This window comes from Somniosus microcephalus, chromosome 26 (genome assembly GCF_052327205.1).
Source record: "Somniosus microcephalus isolate GS21.2 chromosome 26, FLI_Smic_1.0, whole genome shotgun sequence".
NCBI lineage: Eukaryota > Metazoa > Chordata > Chondrichthyes > Squaliformes > Somniosidae > Somniosus > Somniosus microcephalus.
Window position 1 is genome coordinate 6,122,581 of NC_141012.1, and position 19,685 is coordinate 6,142,265.

Below are 19,685 nucleotides of genomic sequence, written 5' to 3' on the forward strand. Positions count from 1 at the left end.
CAACAATATTTTCACATTTTGAAGGCAACTTCCCTTTAAAATCGTGTCAAACTGCTGATAAAAAAGGTTAGATGCTGTACTTCACTCGTGTCTGGATCGTAGAGATCAGTCACAGAAAGAAAAAGCAGGATCAGACAGGCACCAACAATCAACGGACCGGATCTTGCTGAAAAAGTACCGGCATGTCAATGACGCAGGATGTTATTAATGTGCAAATTGGCCAGCAGGTTCAGGGGATGAAGAGATACGCAACGAGTTGTGAATCTCCAGAACTTGCTGGTTGTGTGTGTCTCCTTGACCAATCAGATTGAAGAATCGTTGATGAGCAATGCAGAGTCTGAACCAGGAGGTGCAAGTTATAATAGTGACTTCAATGTCAAATCAAGCAAAATAAAGAGAGGGACAGAAAGATTGGATTAAGAGAGAGAGAGAGAGAGAAAGATAAAGAGAGACAGAAATAAAAAATAAGAAAACATTTACTTTTTTTTCATCTCCAACAATAATTAAAATCTGAAGGAATGAGACTCCACACTTGTTAAAGTAATTTTCAGTGCCAGAGAGGTTGTTTAGCAGTAATTAAGACTTACCACACAGTTAAAGGGTACTTAGACTGGAATGACTTGACTTAACTCTGTGGCGAGTTTAGTCCGGATCTACGCAAGTACAGGAACTACATGCCGTTAAATACATTTGAATAGGGAGCCAGACAGCGAGATGGTGTTTTTGCGCAGCTTATGGAGGAGTGGCGCATCTCGGACAGCAATGTCCGGGATTTCCCATTTAACTGCGCATGTGCGATCGCCAAAAGTTGCTGTATGATTTGCGCGTAAATAACCAGCGAGCGCCATTATTTTCACAGCAAAATCTGGCCCGATAGTGCACGTACCCTTTTTATGACGTGATAATTGTTAACGTAATGCCAATCAACCTCTCTGGCCGGAAAAGGAACAATTTCAAGTGTTCAATTTAATTCCTGCATGCAGTAAATTGTTGTTACAGATTTTTAAAATGTCAAATACATTTCAAATTTTCTTACTTTTCCATTCTGTCTTTTTCTCTCTGTTAATCCAATCTTTTTTCCCCCTCTCTCTATTTCTCTTTCTGTACCTGATTTGACTCTAATTCATCCTTCTCTGTCGTTCCTGTTTCTTTCTCAATCCTTAAATCTCAATGGTTGATATACACTGTTGGCCCCATCGTTCACTAAACATCACTGATGCCGTTTCCCTCGCCGCGCCAGTTTAAGCTTGCATTTCCAGCAAGTTACTGAGTAAAAAATTGGAGCTGAAGGGTGCAGGAAAAAGTCGAACTAATGGCGTATGTCGCGAGATATCCCGCGCCAGCAAGATCTGGCTCACTGTGTTTAATACCGGAGCACAAGAATACATATTTAGCGAGCCATCGCAGAAGCAATAGTTCTATTTAAAAAAAGATTGTCCTGTTAGATCCAACATGATTCTCTTGAAGCTCTTCAGAGATCTCCAAGCGATATGGAGGGGTTTAATTTCACAGCGGGCAGGGACAAAAAGGTCAGTCAATTTGAGCTAGATGCTGCCGCACAGCCTCTTAGTGCCTACTTCTGTGACTTACTTGAGCAGTTCTTCTCATCACTGTTATCGGAGCAGTCCAGAAATCCATCACAGCGTTCCAGTGAGCTTATACAGGTCTCTCCATCCTCACACACAGTTCCATTTAAACACAATAATGGAGTATGGGTAGCTGAAAATTAGATTGTTCCAATAGAAAAAAAAGCAAGAGTTTAAAAGAAACTCAAAATTTAATGAAGTGAGAATAACTCAGGAAACGCTCAGCAGGTCAATGCACATTTGATTGATAAAGGCTAATGTTTCAGGTGCAGCCCTACTGATAAAGGGTTACACTCAAATTATTGTACGGCCTCTCTCTTTCAGACATTGATCGATCCGTATTATCCTGCTGTTCTATTTCAGACACTGATCGATCCATGCATTTCCAGTTACATTTTTAATTTAAAATTTGCAGTTTTCTTCTCATCTCCACTGAGAATAGCTTTAATAATAAATAGGAATGTCACAATAGACTTGTGCAGTTGTTATCCCCCATTTTCTCTCATATTATACGTGGTTTCCTAGTCAAGAGAGCATGCAGCCAATCTACTGCCATGCCTCAATCATGAGATTGCCATAAGATAAGATGTACAGCAGTGAGTTTGCATCATGTTTTTTTTTCTTTTTCCCTCCCATGGTATAAAATATAATTAATGCCGATCAAACCAATATCTCAGCTTACCTGTTACAGGGAAACAAAGGGATAAGTCCAAATCTACCAGTCAGTGTCACAGTACATATACAGACATAATAGGCCAGAAGGGGGTCATCATATAAATGCAAGTCTTTCCAATGTGATTTTTTTTTTATTTTTTTAATTCATTCATGGGCTGTGGGCGTCGCTGGCAAGGCCAGCATTTATTGCCCATCCCTAATTGCCCTCGAGAAGGTGGTGGTGAGCCGCCTTCTTGAACCGCTACAGTTCGTGTGGTGAAGGTACTCCCACAGTGCTGTTAGGGAGGGAGTTCCAGGATTTTGACCCAGCGATGAAGAAACGGCGATATACTTCCAAGTCAGGATGGTGTGTGACTTGGAGGGGAACTTGGAGGTGGTGGTGTTCCCATGCGCCTGTTGCCCTTGTCCTTCTAGGTGGTAAAGTCATGTGTTTGGGAGGTGCTGCCGAAGAAGCCTTGGTGAGTTGCTGCAGTGCATCTTGTAGATGGTGCTTACTGCAGCCATGGTACACCAGTAGTGGAGGGAGTGAATGTTTAAGGTGGTGGATGGGGTGCCAATCAAGCGGGCTGCTTTGTCCTGGATGGTGTCAAGCTTCCCGAGTATTGTTGGAGCTGCACTCACCCAGGCAAGTGGAGAGTATTCCATCACACTCTTTACTTGTGCCTTGTAGGTGGTGGAAAGGCTTTGGGGAGTCAGGAGGTGAGACACTCGCCGCAGAATACCGAATAATTTCAATAATTAATCATTTCAATTTTATTTGTCACATAACCAAATACAACAAGTGAAATCCAGTCAATGAAATGCTTTTTTCTTAACGAGCCGAGCGCACCAAGCAGCAAAGGACACTTAGCTGCCTGGTACGTACGGAGCCCGCAAGGACGGCAGCCATCTTCATCGGCGCCATCACAATAGGGTCCGCTCTCGCCTCGCTCCACCTTTCCCGCACTCCTGCCCGACAATCTTCAGCCGCCGTGGTACCGACGTCCCGGGGCCTAGCCTTTGACCTGCTCTTGTTGTCACAGTATTTATGTGGCTGGTCCAGTTAAGTTTCTGGTCAATGGTGACCCCCAGGATGTTGATGGTGGGGGATTCGGCGATGGTAATGCTATTGAATGTCAAGGGGCAGTGGTTAGACTCTCGCTTGTTGGAGATAGTCATTGCTTGGCACTTGTGTGGCGTGAATGTTACCTACCACTTGTCAGCCCAAGCCTGAACATCGTCCAGGTCTTGTTGCAAGCGGGCATGGACTACTTCATTATCTGAGGAGTTGTGAATGGCACTGAACACTGTGCAGTCATCAGCAAACATCCCCATTTCTGACCTTATGATTAAGGGAAGGTCATTGATGAAGCAGCTGAAGATGGTTGGGCCTAGGACACTGATGGGGGTGGAGAAAAGTGAGAAAGTAACCAGTTACAGAAATTTAACTGGCCTTGAAACAGCTCGATTTTAAACTGCTTCCTGCTTCTGAAATGAAACCTTTGAAGCACCCTTTCATTCTGTTAATTCACAATTTAACTCAATAGCCTCTGATGCAGGTTTGATTTAATAGAAGTACTCACGACAGTTGAGTTCATCCGATCCATCACGGCAATCTCGGAATGAGTCGCATCGCTTCCAGTTGGGAATGCAGTTACGGCCTCGAAAACAACGGAACTCCGAGATGCTGCACCTCCCAGCAGGTTGTGCCGTGGTGGTGGAAATGGTTGTTCTATTTACTGTCAATACAGAACACAATCATAAGATGCCATAGCTTTTAACACCGCCACATAAATCCCAGACTAAGGTTAAGGGCACTTAATTTAGCACCCAGTGAATAAAGGAGGCTTTTATCGATCAACTCTGATTGCATTATAAAGTGGTTAACACGAGAGGTGCTTCACAAATAAACAATTTTTAAAAATAAATTCATTTATTGTGTGCTTGAAGATGATGGATATTAGCACTGAAAATGAAACAGTTTTTATTTCAGGAAATGTATCAGATTATACAACTTCCAGGTCAGGTTATAGCATAGGTTGGATGTGGAGTAACGCTCCCTCAACCCTCTCCCAACCTCACAAGTGTGAATCATTATTTCCCACAGTAGCGAAGCGCATTAATTTTTCCGTAGCAGCCATTCTTGTGACCTCAGAGAGGTTGCCAATTTAATGTCAAATTAGCAGTTTTATGGTCCCACACCCACTGGAAATAGGGTTGAGACTACTCAAACATAATGTAGGAAACTTAAGGAGAATTCTATCCCATCAATCTGTGCTGGATCTAAAACGCGCTCCCCAGAGATAAAAGTAGAACTCGCTAACTCATTGTACCACCCAGTTCCTCAAATTTGAGCTGCTCGCCTCTCACTTTCAGTTGATCATCTGAACCATTTGATTATCTTGACACTAAATACAAGTTGAGTGAGCTATTATCCTAGATACACAGCTGTTCAGTTAAAAATAAGCACATCAGGGTCAACTTAAAAAGGGCAGCACGGCCCGCTACTGTAAACTACGGTCATCAAAATAAAACTGCAGTAGGCCGTGATCCAAGAGTGGAGTGAACTGCTTTCAAGACCTCGAACATTTTCACGTGAAGAAAGAAAATCAAGTCTCCAATTGATGGCCTGACTGAGATGGAAACCTCAGTTAAAATACATGATATATAAGCAGCCTTTTAAACAACAGCATCATGGCCAAAAAGCAACACTGAATTGTTTAGTGTTCCAGCAAGTCATGACGTTTAACATCTCATCAGCAATTGCTGGCACTGGCACCAACAATATAAACAGTTTCACCTTTAACCAACTCAACATTTCGCAGTGATTAGTTATATATCTGTACTAGAGAATGGTACTAGCTACAATATCTCAACCATTTGAATAAAACTCAGCACATCTTGGAAACTCCCAGGAATCAACTTGGTATTGATTTTAAAGCATCACTAATTCATGTTCAATGAGCCCCCACTATAGTCTGGAACTAGTGAGGTAGATTTAAATTTTCCCTGATCAAAATTAGCATGGCAATATTGGGGAATGAAACATATTTCTGCTTTGCACATACTGACAGCGATGGACACTCCCAACTCAGATAATTCACAAGAAAGATGCTTCAAAGAATCCTGTCCAACATTTGCCAACAATACATATTTCCAAAGAAGCCAAGATCTTAAGCAGCAAAAGTATAGACAGGCTATCTCTATTGTTACTTACCTGAAAAGGTGGGGCAACCCTCCTCATCAGAACCATCCGGGCAGTCTTCATATCCATCACACACCCAATGGTTTACGATACATCCCCCAGAATTACATCTGAAGTGGTTGGGGCCACAAGTCGAAGGAACCTCAGTAGTGTCTGGAATCCAACCTGAAGCAGTTGTAAATACAAAAGCAAAGTAGAAGTCTTTTGGGGCCTGAAGTAAGTCATCAACTGTAAGCTGAACTTCCATATCGAAAATCATCCCTTCCTTTTTATGCTAATTTTGCCCCCTCTTCTTCTCAAGACATTGATTCATTGCTGAGATATGGGCACCAGTTGAGACAAGGAAAGGGAAGAAAGCAGGAACTGGTCATAACCATAACAGTTGGTAGCACTCTTGCCTCTGAGTCAGAAGGTTGTGGGTTGAAGTCCCACTCCATAAAAATCTAAGCTGACACTCCAGCGCGGTACTGAGAGAGTGCTGCACTGTCAGAGGTGCCATCTTTCGAATGAGACATTAAACCGAGGCCCTGCCTGCTCTCTCATGTGGACATAAAAGATCCCGTGGCACTATTTGGAAGAAGAGCAGGGGAGTTACCCCCCGGTGTCCTGGCCAATAGTTATCCCACATTGCTGTTTGTGGGAGCTTGCTGTGCGCAAATTCGCTGCCGCGTTTCCTACATTACAACAACGATTACACTTCAAACAGTACTTCATTGGCTGTAAAGCGCTTTGGGGATGTCCACTGGTCGTGAAAAGCACGATATAAATGCAAGTCTTTCTTTCATTTCAGTACATGTCTTCAATCATTCTATTATTGAAAGCACGGAAGGCATCATAGAAGAAATCATAGAAGAAACTGGCCATTTCTTGGAGGAGAAGCAAAAAGAGATTGACCATTTTTTATTTGAAGAGTTCTGCTTTCTCTCCCCTTCCTCACAAAGCACTTGTTTGAATACAGTGCTCATTTATGTACCAGAGTAAGAATTTAAATACCATTTCACTGCTTTTTGGGCTCTTCTGCTATCATTGTGACTATATATCCATGACTCAATCATCAGGATTACTATGGTCATACATTTGCACTGAGGTACGATTTTGTGCAGTGTGAAATTCCTTTAGTAATAAAATACTACGAAAGTGCTGAAAAATTACACAGCAGATGGTTATGGTTTATAATAGGTCATCCTGTCAGTATAAAAACCAAATCCAGCAAATAGACTACATAAAATGGATGTGAAGAAAGTTACACCTGCAAGTTACAGGGCTTGATACTAGCTGTTTGTGCTTGCAAACATTTGTCACCAGCTCAAAGAGTTAGTAGTCAACAGAACAAACTTTCTGACTAGCTGGATTAAAACCATAACTGGGCTTTTGTTTCCTGCAGAACTAAATAAATGCACTAACGAATGTGATATAAAATTACAAGTTAATCTGCTTGGGGAAATTTCCTTCACTTTCTTTGTCTATTTTTATTACCTCCTTCACAGCCACCCCCTACCTTTCACTTATTCTAGACATCACTTCATTTCTCTTTGCCATCCAAAGTGACAGTTTGGTTCAGTAGATCACATGCTCACCCGAGTCAGAAGGTTGTGGGGTCAAGCCCCAATGCAGACTTGAGCACATAATGGCCCAGTAATTCGGGTCCCAACGCGCGAGTACGGACGGGCCCGATGGAATTGCCGGTTTTCAGCATGCATGGAAAACCGGCATTTCCTTTCCTTTGAACCAAGGGGTTGAGAGGTCGAATGCGTGCGTGCAGGAGTCTGCGCGAGCGCGCTGAAATTCCTTTTTTTAAGCTTTGCCCGTGCCTGAAGGCCTCCGGTTTTTACGCGTGAAAAAAGCAGACGTAAGGACTTGGTTTTAAAAGGTAAGTGGTCTATTAATTAAAGTTAGAAATTTTTTTCCATAGGTTCATTATTTTTAAAGAATTTACAGTAAGGTAATTGTATTTTTAGACCCGATTTGTTAAAAAATTATTTTTTTCAAAAATTTGAATAATTGTTCAAAATAGTTTTTTTTACAGTTATTAATAGTTCATTTAATTAGTGGGATTTTTTAAAACTTTTATTTGAAGTTTAAGTACTGTTTTGGGCGCCCGGAGTTTTCATGAGTTTGACAGTTCTTACTATCAAACTCATGAATGAACTTTTGCAACCTCCGATTGGTTGCCCAGTGCTCACGTGATCCCAGCCGGCTCATCGCACTAACTACGTCGCTGGATCACGCAAGCACAGCGCGCTGGGAGCTGAACTGGGCCACTGACAGGAAATCCACGCAGGGCCAGGCTTCAACTGTCGGCACGCTATGTAAGTGTAGGTCGGGGCCTTACACCCGCGGGAAGCCCCCGACACCAATTTCTGGGCCAATGTGAACTGAGACTTCAGTGCAGTACTGCGAGCTCGGCATTGTCAAAGGGGATATTAAACCGAGACCCTGTTTACCTGCTCAGGTGAACACAAGAGACCCCGTACTACCGCCTGAGCAACAACAGGGAGATCTCCCAACATCCTGCCCAACATTCCACCATTAATCACCTCCAACAAAAAAGTTATCTAAAAATACATTCATTTGCTACTAAGTGGGACCTCACTGTGCACAAATAGGCTGCCACATTCAGTCATAAGTGACTGAACTTCAAAAGTAACCCATAGACTAAGGCTATGGAAGGTCCTGTATAAATGCAAGTTCTTTCTCTAACTATATTATACACACTTACTCAATTTTCATATTTAAGTTTTGTTCCATTCTCTTTGTTCCCGGTTTCTAAATCTTCTGCCTTTCTCTTTCTGCCTCAAAGAATTGCAACCAAGTGAAACGAACCATTTTCATTTCAATACAGGATTCTATTCCTCAACTGCAATTAATTCATAGCTGCGGCACTTTAATAGCAAGATAAATGCAAATGAGCAGTTGTTTTGTGGTGAGTCACAGAATGCAGAGGCAGGTGTTAAAAGGCCACACCATCTACCATATTTGCAAATATTTTAGTCAGTCTGGTGCCCTGCATTCCACCCACAAACAATATCCACAATCACATTAATTAATTTAATTTTTATACCAGGACAGCCATCTTCATCAGACCAGTCTCCGCAGTCATTCTCTCGATCACACTTCCACCATGTCGGAACACAGTTTCCATTCCGGCAGCTGAACTGAAAATATCTTGTGCAAGAAGGTGCTTCAGTGGGATTTCCTGTAAAGATGCAAGAACCATATAAAATACTGGATAAGGAAAGATTTTTTTGACATGGTTAGCAACTTGATAATAAGTGTAAGAAAAAAAGAAAATGATTTACACTGTATTGTAAAGCTCAAACAATGGCTTCCCAAAGAACAATCAGCTAATGATGGATAGAACATGGTTAGAACATTTAGTAAACAATTAACTGGATAGCTGCCCACCCTAAATCTACTATATTTCACCTTAGTGACAGCTGGCTTGAGGATGACTAACAACTGGGGGGGAGAAATTCATTATAGCCCTGTTTGGGGCGATAAATTTTTAAAAGTTGAAAAAACTAAATGTTTCTAAACTTTTAAAAAATATGGTTTTGCGCTCCAGGAAGGAAGTGGAGCCATAAATCAAGCGCAGGCTGGGCAGAGACTTCAGCAGCGTTGCACGCTGGGCTGAGCAGCGATGCCGCGTTCAAAGGCTCCTACCCTCCCTTAAAGGGAAGGGCCATCGCTGCAGGCTCTGCAATATGAAAAGTACCTACCTGGATCACCAAGGCAGCTGGGATCAGCAGAGTGCCGGGCTGATCGATCGCAGGCCGGAACCCGCGAAAAAAACCAGGAACAAGGTAATTTTTTTTTTTAAACTTCCCTCAGCCACCTCGCCGTTAACCATGGCCCCAAAGCGGCCGGCCACCCAATGCACACCTCCTGCAGCTGTCGAGGTTTTTGACTGGCGCTGCTGCAGGGGGCGGAAGTCAATTTAGTTCCAGGGCGCTACCGGGATGATGTGCGCAGCGACGACGTCACGATCTCCGGGCAAAGGAGATCGGGGCACAACACTAGCGCCGCCACAAAACTTCCACCAAATATGGCGGGAATCGATTTCAGCACTCCGCCTGGTCGCAAAGCCACTTGCGCCCCTTGGGGGGAGCTGACAGGAGGCACAAAGGCAGCCAATTTCGTCCCCTTACTCTTAAACAGAACCTTCATCAGCATTGCATTACATTACAAATAGACAGGACATTGAGCCTCCACATTCCAGGTACTAAATATCAATGCCACACAACTAAGGAAAATATTAAACCTGAAAGTTGCGCTCTAAAATTCTGAACTGCACTGGCACCACAGTGAACTTTTTAAGACCTAGGTGACTCTAAGATGAAGCACGCAAGTGTTGGAGGTTTGGAACCACGTTAACCCGACGTGAGAAACGTGGTAACCCAGTATTTGAGACAGGTAACTTCACAGTACTCATGGAAATGTAGATCATTGACCAGCAGTCTGCTTCGCTAATGGCACCTGGAGAGGTAGACCAGTCAATGGGGTTGCGATTCTTACTTGATTCCTAATCCTGCAAATCAAAGCCTTAAAGGGCAACGTGGACAAGCAGCAGGAACCTCATTAGGTATGCGGCACATTTTTTGAGCTCGTTAACCTCCAACAGTTCCCATATGCACACTTGGGAGTCCCCAAGCTATGGCTCTGCACCAAACACTCTCCAGAGGGAGGTAATGGGGAAAGTTTCCCTGTGGGGACAAAGTGTGCAATCAATATTGGCCAAATAGGGTGCAGATTTCTCAGACTCTCAGATTCGAACACCAACACAAAGCTACGTTTATTCCACCTGGCTGGCCAAAAATAATAAATTAGGAAATAGCTCAAACTCCGGAAAGTACCCCCCTGCCCCCCCCAGTTATACTACAGCAGTTAAGTATTTTATGTGGCAGTTTCCGACATGCATAGATTTTGGAGCATGCTCACCAATGACCAGGCTTTACGCAAGTATGCTTTCCTACTTACTGCAATTTGCTTCATCGGAGTAGTCTCCACAGTCGTCCACCCCATCACACTTCCATTCCATGCTAATGCACACCCCATTCGAGCATCTGAAACTGAAGGGCTCACAAGTTCTACTGAACTCAGCTGCCTGTGCTGTAAATATAAGCATCAATAGCAAAGTGTGAATAATGCCATTTATTAATTGGCAACCTGCTAGTTTACAAACAAGCCCAGCAATCGGATTACACATCATACTTGCAAGGTACAGGTCTCGATACTAACTATGTGCTGGCAAATATGGCCACCAGCTCAAAGTTTTAGTGTACTCCTGTGTACTTTTCACCTGTAACATTTTAACGGGAAGAACCTCCCAATTTGCTGGACTATTCAATTTCTTAATGGATAGCTAAACTATTCTTTAAAGATGAAAGCAATAAATGCTGGAAGTAGACCAGAGGTTAAAAAAGACAGGTTACCGTTTCGGGAGGGGGGGGGGGGGGGGGGGGAACTCTTCACCAGTTCTGAAAGGTCCAAAAAGTTAAGTGTTTCCTTCTCTCCTCTGCAACTTGACTGACCCGCTGGTATTTCCAGCTTACTCTCAAATTCTAGTCTTTGTGAAATTCCAATCATGCAGCAAATATTTTACCAATTAAATGACCTTTATTATCTGGGACTTGCTTGGTTTTAGTTCAATCTTTCTCATATGTATAATAAATATTGTTACAGATTACAGTCAGTTGTGAAAATAATACTGCCTGGCCTGCTGAGTATTTCCAGCATTTTCTGTTTATATTTCAGACTTCCAGTATTTCTCTTTGGGAAAATAATTCTAGTTGCTACGCACTTTGGTCCTGATGAAGGATCGCCACCAAAACATTAACCAGTCTTTTCTCTTCATCGAAAAACCTGCTGACTGCAAGAGTCAACCTTCCAGGTCAGACTCAGTAATCCAGATGCAGGCAGGTCCACTGCTCTCCATTGCACTGTTAAGTAGCCAGCCTAACTCATTAGTGGGACCTGGAGGGGTAGGCCAATCACAGAAAATGGGCAGAGATCTCCATGCTCCATATAAGCCTGCAAGTCAATGGGTAGGGTAGTCTTAGCTGGACACCCAAATGGAGAGGGTTGTCCAAGCTAGACATCCAAATGGAGAAGGTGGTCCTAGCTACACAAGTAAGCTTCCTAGTTCACTGTGCTGGTAAACTGCACAGTTTTCTCTCAGTTAGCACCTGTAATACTCCTGTGCACACAGAGGATCCCCAAGCCTCAGGTATAGCTAGTCTGTGCTGATGCGCTTTGGACTTGGAAGTGTCCCTATAGGAAGAGTGATCACACTCAATATTGGATGAACTGGTGTGGATTTTTCAGTAGTGTGTCTGGGAGATGAAGCGTGGTAATGGACGTCCATACCGGTCAGGCACCTGGCTGACCAAAAACAATTCTTGCTTCCAGCATTTTTTGGTTTTTTTCTATTTCAGATTTACAGTTTTTCTTCTTAAATCTGTCCTTTCAGATAACTAGAAAGTAGCGGGAAATGTAGTTAAGAACCAGTTGTAGCTCCTACAATTACAATCACCACTGGGAAACTCTCAAGTCACATTTGGGATTGAACTCGTGATTCAACTATTTTTCTGAGAAAAGGGAAATGAAAGGTTTATGTAATCTGATATTTTCTATGCATTTTTCAAATTCCAACCACCCAGTCAGTATTTTACCAATTACCTTTGTTATTCTGTGATGTGCTTGGTTTGAGTTTAATGTTTCTCAGATGTACAATAAACATAGCTGTAGATTATAGTCAGTTGTGAAAATAATCTTGAAATAGATATTTGCTACACATTCAGTTTGTATAGATATCTCTTACTATGGCAGATGTTTATTCTCATCTCTACGTGGCACAAGAGGTGATGGAAAAGTTTCACAAATCAATCAAAGTACTTTAAGACCAATGTTCCCTGTGAGCTGCGCTTTGTTCTGCGCGGCCTGTTTCTTTTAGTGCGCGGTCCCTTTAAATTTCCGCGCATGCGCGGTATCTACAATGGAGAAGCCGGTGAGCGGCCTGCGCGGGATCTTTCCCATTACTGCGCAGCCACTTACAGGGAACATTGTTTAGGACTAAATAGGCTATTATAATCGAGCCTACATTTTCTTGTTGGGCAAAGGCATCAACTGGTGTAATACTATATTAGACTAGAAGGTCCCAGATTTGATTCCTGCTCTGTGTTGAGTTTGCTGACCTCCACCAGGGTAGCAAATGGGGCCACTATAACTGGCCTCAGTGCCCTGGGTGGCAACTGGGCAAGAAAGGTGTGGGTAAAGACATTCCGCCACAGGGAAATTAAAGAAGCATGCAATAAGGGCACAGCAGTCATCATGGGTGACTTTAATCTACATATAGATTGGGCTAACCAAATTAGTAACAATACTGTGGAGGAGCAATTCCTGGAGTGTTTACGGGATGGTTTCCTGGACCAATATGTCGAGGAACCATCCAGAGATCAGGCCATCTTAGACTGGGTATTATGTAACGAGAAAGGATTAATTAGCAATCTTGTTGTACGAGGCCCCTTGGGTCGGAGCAATCATAATATGAATTCTTCATTAAGATGGAGAATGAAGTAGTTGACTCAGAGACAAGGGTCCTCAATTTAAATAAAGGAAACTACGATGGTCTGAGGAGCGAGTTGGGTAGGATTGATTGGGGAATGGCACTCAAAGGGTTGACGGTGGATAGGCAATGGCAAACATTCAAAGACCGAATGGATGAACTAAAGAATTTGTTCATCCCAGTTTGGCATAAAAATAAAACAAAAAAGATGACTCAACCGTGGCCAACAAGGGAAATTAGGGATAGCATAAGATCCAAGGAGAGGACATATAAATTGGCCAGAAAATATGCAATAATCCTGAGGATTGGGAGCAGTTTAGGATTCAACAAAGGAGGACAAAGGGATTAATTAAGAAAGGGAAAAGAGAATATGAGAGTAAGCTAGCAGGAAACATAAAAACTGACTGTAAAAGCTTTTATAGATATGTGAAGAGAAAAAGATTGGTGAAGTCAAGCATAGGTCCCTTGCAGTCAGAATCAAGGGAATTTATAATGGGGAACAGAGAAATGGCAGACCAACTAAATACATATTTTGGTTCTGTCTTCACAAAGGAGGACACAAATAACCTCCCAGAGATGCCGGGGAACATAGGGTCTGATGAAAGGGTGGAACTGAAAGAAATCAGTATTTGTAGGGAAATGGTGTTAGGGAAATTGATGGGACTGAAGGCCGATAAATCCCCAGGGCCTGATAATCTACATCCTAGGGTACTTAAGGAAGTGGCCCTAGAAATAGTAGATGCATTGCTGGTCATCTTCCAGAACTCGATAGACTCTGGAACAGTACCCATGGATTGGAGGGTAGCTAATGTTACCCCACTATTCAAAAAAGGTGGTAGAGAAAAAGCAGGGAATTATAGACCGGTAAGCCTGACATCGGTAGTGGGGAAAATGCTAGAGTCCATTATAAAAGATGTAATAGCAGAGCACTTGGAAAGCAGTGACAGGATCGGACAAAGTCAACATGGATTTACAAAAGGTAAATCATGCTTGACTAATCTACTGGAATTTTTTGAGGATGTAACTGGTAAAATAGATAAGGGAGAACCAGTGGATGTGGTGTATTTGGACTTTCAGAAGGCTTTCGATAAGGTCCCGCATAAGAGATTAGCGTGCAAAATTAAGGCACATGGGATTGGGGGCAAGGTATTGACTTGGATAGAGAACTGGTTGGCAGACAGAAAGCAAAGAGTTGGAATAAACTGGTCGTTTTCCGAGTGGCAGGCAGTGACTAGTGGGGTACCGCAAGGATCGGTCCTAGGACCCCAGCTGTTCACAATATATATTAATGATCTGGACGAGGGAATTAGATGTAATATCTCCAAATTTGCAGACGACACAAAGCTGGGTGGGAGGGTATGCTGTGAGGAGGATGTCGTGAAACTCCAGTACGATTTGGACAGGTTGGGTGATTGGGCAGAAAAATGGCAAATGCACTATAATATGGATAAATGTGAGGTTATCCACTTTGGTGGCAAAAACAGGAAGGCAGATTATTATTTGAATGGCAATAGATTGGGAGAAGGGGAAGTGCAAAGAGACCTGGGTGTTCTTGTGCACCAGTCGCTGAAGGTAAGCATGCAGGTGCAGCAGGCGGTTAAGAAGGCAAATGGTATGTTGGCCTTCGTAGCAAGAGGGTTCGAGTACAGGAACAAGGATGTCTTGCTGCAGTTGTACAGGGCCTTGGTGAGACCGCACCTTGAGTATTGTGTGCAGTTTTGGTCGCCTTATCTGAGGAAGGACGTTCTTGCCATGGAAGGAGTGCAGCGCAGATTCACCAGGCTGATACCTGGGATGGCAGGAATGACGTATGAGGAGAGATTGGGTCGATTGGGCTTATACTCACTGGAGTTTAGAAGATTGAGAGGGGATCTCATCGAAACCTCTAAAATTCTGTCAGGCCTGGACAGACTAGATGCAGGAAGGATGTTTCCGATGGCCGGGGAGTCCAGAACCAGGGGTCATAGTCTAAGGATAAGGGGTAAGCCATTTAGGACTGAAATGAGGAGGAATTTCTTCACCCAGAGAGTGGTGAACCTGTGGAATTCTCTGCCACAGAGGGTGGTGGAGGCCAGTTCATTAAATATATTCAAGAAGGAGTTGGATATATTTAAGGCTAAAGGGATCAAGGGATATGGGAGAAGGCAGGGACAGGGTACTGAATTTGGATGATCTGCCATGATCTCATTGAATGGCGGAGCAGGCACGAGGGGCCGAATGGCCTACTCCTGCTCCTATCTTCTATGTTTCTATGTACTTGCGCCTGATCACTAGTCACTTACTCCTGCTGGAAGGATAGGTGTGCGCATGCTAGGTAAGCTGATGACCAGACTCGGATGTGATGCCATTTACGGCTGAATAAGCCAATTGCCACTCAGTGACCAGGCTCACACATGAAGGTTGACCACATGGATCAGGTAGCTGAATGTACAACCTTGGATCAGGTAGCCCAATTTGACTGCAGGTGGTACAGCAGAAATACTTTTAGCAAGTCATCCTCAGCAGATTTTTTCACTATGGTTTTAATATGGTACAGTACTAGAAAACAGAAAAAAAACATACAACAATGTGCATAGTTGGGATCTTCATCTGAACCATCTTCACATTGTCGGATTCCGTCGCACACCATGAAGCTGTGCAGGCACCGCCGCTTGTTCTCACAGACAAAATCCATATACTGAGAGCACAACGGATCTGAGAAGGTGATGGTAAAACAGAACACAGTGAGCCTCCTTAGACACCCAGGTTTAACTTGTAAATACAAACAGCCAATTGCATTTCTATAGCACTCATGCAGTGAGATATCTCAATGTGCTTTATGTTAAAGATAAGTCATTAGAAAGCCCAGCAATGCCTCGCTGTTCATCCCTGGGAAAACGGGAATCGCAAATACTTTGCAAGTCCCTTTCGGCTTGGAATAACAAACGTGCATTGTCTGAGTTTTAAGTCAGTCATTTGAGCATTTTAGAACAGGTTAAATCCAAAAGGAAGAAAAAAAACACAACAGTGCAATCACTTGGGTCTTGGGAATACAGAAACAAGATTCCTACGACAATCAATATTAAGGAGCAAGTTATACAGTAATTTAACCTTGTAAAATGCGGATACAATGCCACATACAAATTCTAGTATAAACTGAAATTCTTCCGGCCAAAAATGACCTGTTAATTATTAGCTATGATAATGGAGAAAGATACCACTAGTTTGACTTTGAACTGGTCTTCCAATCCTTTCTACTCATGCAAAAGTACTCAGGCGTATTTTATCATATATAGGACTTATCACAATATTTTGAATTAACATTTTGGTTAAGTGCTATATTGAAGCTTTTAGTGCACCATTGTTAAGCATTGATGTTCCATAGAAGCATAGAAGATAGGAGCAGGAGTAGGCCATTCGGCCCCTCGAGCCTGCTCCGCCATTCAATGAGATCATAGCTGATCTTCCAAATTCAGTACCCTGTCCCTGCCTTCTCCCCATATCCCTTTAGCCTTAAGAAATCTGAAATATATTCAAGAAGGAGTTAGATACAAGTTGGCCTCAACTGCCTTCTGTGGTAGAGAATTCCACAGGTTCACCACTCTTTGGGTGAAGAAATTCCTCATCTCAGACCTAAATGGCTTACCCCTTATCCTTAGACTGTGACCCCTGGTTCTGGACTCCCCGCCATCAGGAACATCCTTCCTGCATCTAGTCTGTCTAGTCCGGTTAGAATTTTATAAGTTTCAATGAGATCCCCTCTCATTCTTCTAAACTCTAGCGAATATAAGCCTACAATCTCTCCTCATACGTCATTCCTGCCATCCCAGGTATCAGTCTGGTGAATCTTCGTTGCACTCCCTCCATGGCAAGAACATCCTTCCTCAGATAAGGCAACCAAAACTGCACACAATACTCAAGGTGTGGTCTCACCAAGGCCCTGTACAACTGCAGCAAGACATCCTTGCTCCTGTACTCAAATCCTCTCGCTATGAAGGCCAACATACCATACACCTTCTTAACCGCCTGCTGCACCTGCATGCTTACCTTCAGCGACTGGTGAACAAGGACACCCAGGTCTCGTTGCACTTCCCCTTTTCCTCAATCTATTGCCGTTCAGATAATGATCTGTCTTCCTGTTTTTGTTACCAAAGTGGATAACATCGCATTTATCCACATTATATTGCATCTGCCCAATCACCCAACCTGTCCAAATCATACTGGAGTTTCTCTGCATCCGCCTCACAGCACACACGCCCACCCAGCTTTGTGTCGTCTGCAAACTTGGAGATATTACATCTAGTTCCCTCCTCTAGATCATTAATATATATTGAATAGCTGGGGTCCTAGCACCGATCCCTGCGGTACCCCACCAGTCACTGCCTGCCACTCGGAAAAAGACCCATTTATTCCAACTCTTTGCTTCCTGTCTGCCAGCCAGTTCTCTATCCAAGTCAGTACCTTCCCCCAATCCCATGTGCTTTAACTTTGCACGCCAATCTCTTATGCGGGATCTTATCGAAAGCCTTCTGAAAGTCCAAATACACCACATCCACTGGTTTCTCCCTTATCTATTCTACCAGTTACATCTTCAAAAAATTTCCAACCTCCATTACATTACAGAGTTGTCAAACTGAACTACGCAAGGGTAATTATAGTTGAGGGGTATTAAAAAAACACTCACTGCAGTTTTGCTCATCAGATTTGTCCAAACAGTCTGATACACCATTGCAGCGTTTGGTCATTGCAATACAGCTACTGTTGTCACACTTAAATCCATTACAGGCGGCCTTATCTGGGCGATAGGATGGGAGTGGGAGAAAAGACAAATGCAATGGAATTAATAAGGACACGTACAACTATTGCATGTCCCAATCCGGTCCAGTTAAGACATTGAACAGTACTGTTGAGAATACCAGTAGCTGCAAGACTGGCTTCTCAAATAGTAATTGGATCACTAATAAAATTATGAGTTGACCAACGAAAAAAAGTTTTCAAAAGCAGACGGATCAGGGACCAAAAATTCACAGCTTGTCTCTGCACACCTGCTACTATCACAGCAGCAGATTTCCACAGTTCGAATATGGATTAGTTTGCAGCCTGTCCATATCATGTTCCTATACGGAAGAGAGGTGCAATGCATCTGGGTAAATGAACTGTGCGATCCCAAGAACCAGCTTGGGACCAAGTATCATTAGTGCGCACATGACCATTCACAATTCAATGTAGATCACGTGCCTATCTGGAGATCAAAGTGACAAAAACATTTCCACATCTTGCACTGTGTATTAAACCCAATAATAGCTGTAAATCTATTTAGATAATTTGTGCAAATTAGACTGAAATCAGGCAGTCAGAAATCTTGGAAACAAAATGCTTTACTTCCTAGTCCCAGACCTAAATCACTGATAAAGAAACATTACGCAGTTAATTTTTTTAATATAAAAATCGAGACCAGCTTAAACTTTTGTACCTTTGATAACTTAAAACATTTACATTGTGTTTCTTCTGTTCCCCTGCCTCAAACGTCCACTCCCAAATACCTGTACATACTGTACCCTAGTGTATTTGTGATTTCGACACAATGCCTCCCCGGAGGCACAGCTAACCTGTTTCTGCCTGCTTGAATTACATTACCAGAACCAGACTATAACCTGGTTTCAACTGTTAAACCAAATAAAACCTCATTAGTTAATCAATTCAGCTTACCTACTGCCAGATTATTTTTAAAAAGAGAAATATAGGGAATGAGCTATCTGCACCCACAGGATTCTTACCACATAGAGCAGGCTCTTCATCAGATGCGTCACGGCAATCATCATCCCCATCACACATCCACCTGTGTGGGATACAGTGTCCATTGTGGCATGGAAAGTTGCTAGAGTCACAGGTGTGTTTATTTGCTGAAAAGAAATGGTGAAGCATTAATGCTTCTCCTGACAGACCAGCAATCTACAGCAACTTCTGGAGATAAAAATGCATTTCTGCTCTGCAGTGTGCCAGAGAAAAGATGTATTTTAGTCAAACGTGGTTCTTCAGAAGTGGAAGGTAGAGTTTCTAACAAAGCGGTTAGCTTTGCGTTCCATCTGTTCCTCTTTCACAGATTTTTAATTTACAGGTGATCCATAAACAAAATCAAATTTGCTTATTTTAAAAATGTCATACTTTCTTATTCTGAAACAAAGGTTTAAATACTAGAATTCATTCATCATCCTCTTTTCCATCACACCATTCCTTCCTGAAACACCTCCCAACCATCAATTAATTGAATTGCTTTCTGAAAACCACGTAAATGCTGTGTGGTCAAACTACCATTCCTGGTTTTCATACTGGAGTTTACCCTAATATAATACTGTGAAAATAAAATGAATACTTATTCTGTAAGTATTCTCTCAGCCAATTCACACTTCCCCCCCCATAGCTAGAATTGTATAGTATTTCTGCCAATAAGAAACTAAATCAAAATGTTGCCGTTTGCTTAAATTTAATAACCATCATTTTTAACACAATCATATTTCAAAAGAAAGTGTTATTATAACCTATTACTGGATCTTGGCTCAACTAGTTCATTCTGGATGCTATAGCTGCTGTGAATATATAAAACTGACCGACTGGATAACCACATGCACTGGGAATGAACTCTGGTACTTTGCCTGTTTTTAAAAGGCTCAGTTGAACGTTTACCAAAATGAGCCAG

General features: G+C 42.6%; 1 protein-coding gene across 2 annotated transcripts in view; it reads right to left on the reverse strand.

The window, feature by feature from the left end:
* sorl1 (sortilin-related receptor, L(DLR class) A repeats containing) overlaps positions 1 to 19,685 on the reverse strand; it is a 238,369-nt gene that overhangs the window by 63,685 nt on the left and 154,999 nt on the right. For both annotated transcript variants that reach the window (XM_085967698.1, XM_085967697.1), the window contains exons 26-33: positions 18,766 to 18,891; positions 17,673 to 17,783; positions 15,572 to 15,703; positions 10,423 to 10,554; positions 8,507 to 8,641; positions 5,458 to 5,610; positions 3,824 to 3,979; positions 1,591 to 1,719 (exon numbers count right to left, since the gene is read on the reverse strand). In XM_085967698.1, coding sequence (XP_085823824.1) covers positions 1,591 to 1,719; positions 3,824 to 3,979; positions 5,458 to 5,610; positions 8,507 to 8,641; positions 10,423 to 10,554; positions 15,572 to 15,703; positions 17,673 to 17,783; positions 18,766 to 18,891 — 1,074 coding nt within the window. The remainder of the gene's footprint in view (positions 1 to 1,590; positions 1,720 to 3,823; positions 3,980 to 5,457; positions 5,611 to 8,506; positions 8,642 to 10,422; positions 10,555 to 15,571; positions 15,704 to 17,672; positions 17,784 to 18,765; positions 18,892 to 19,685) is intronic.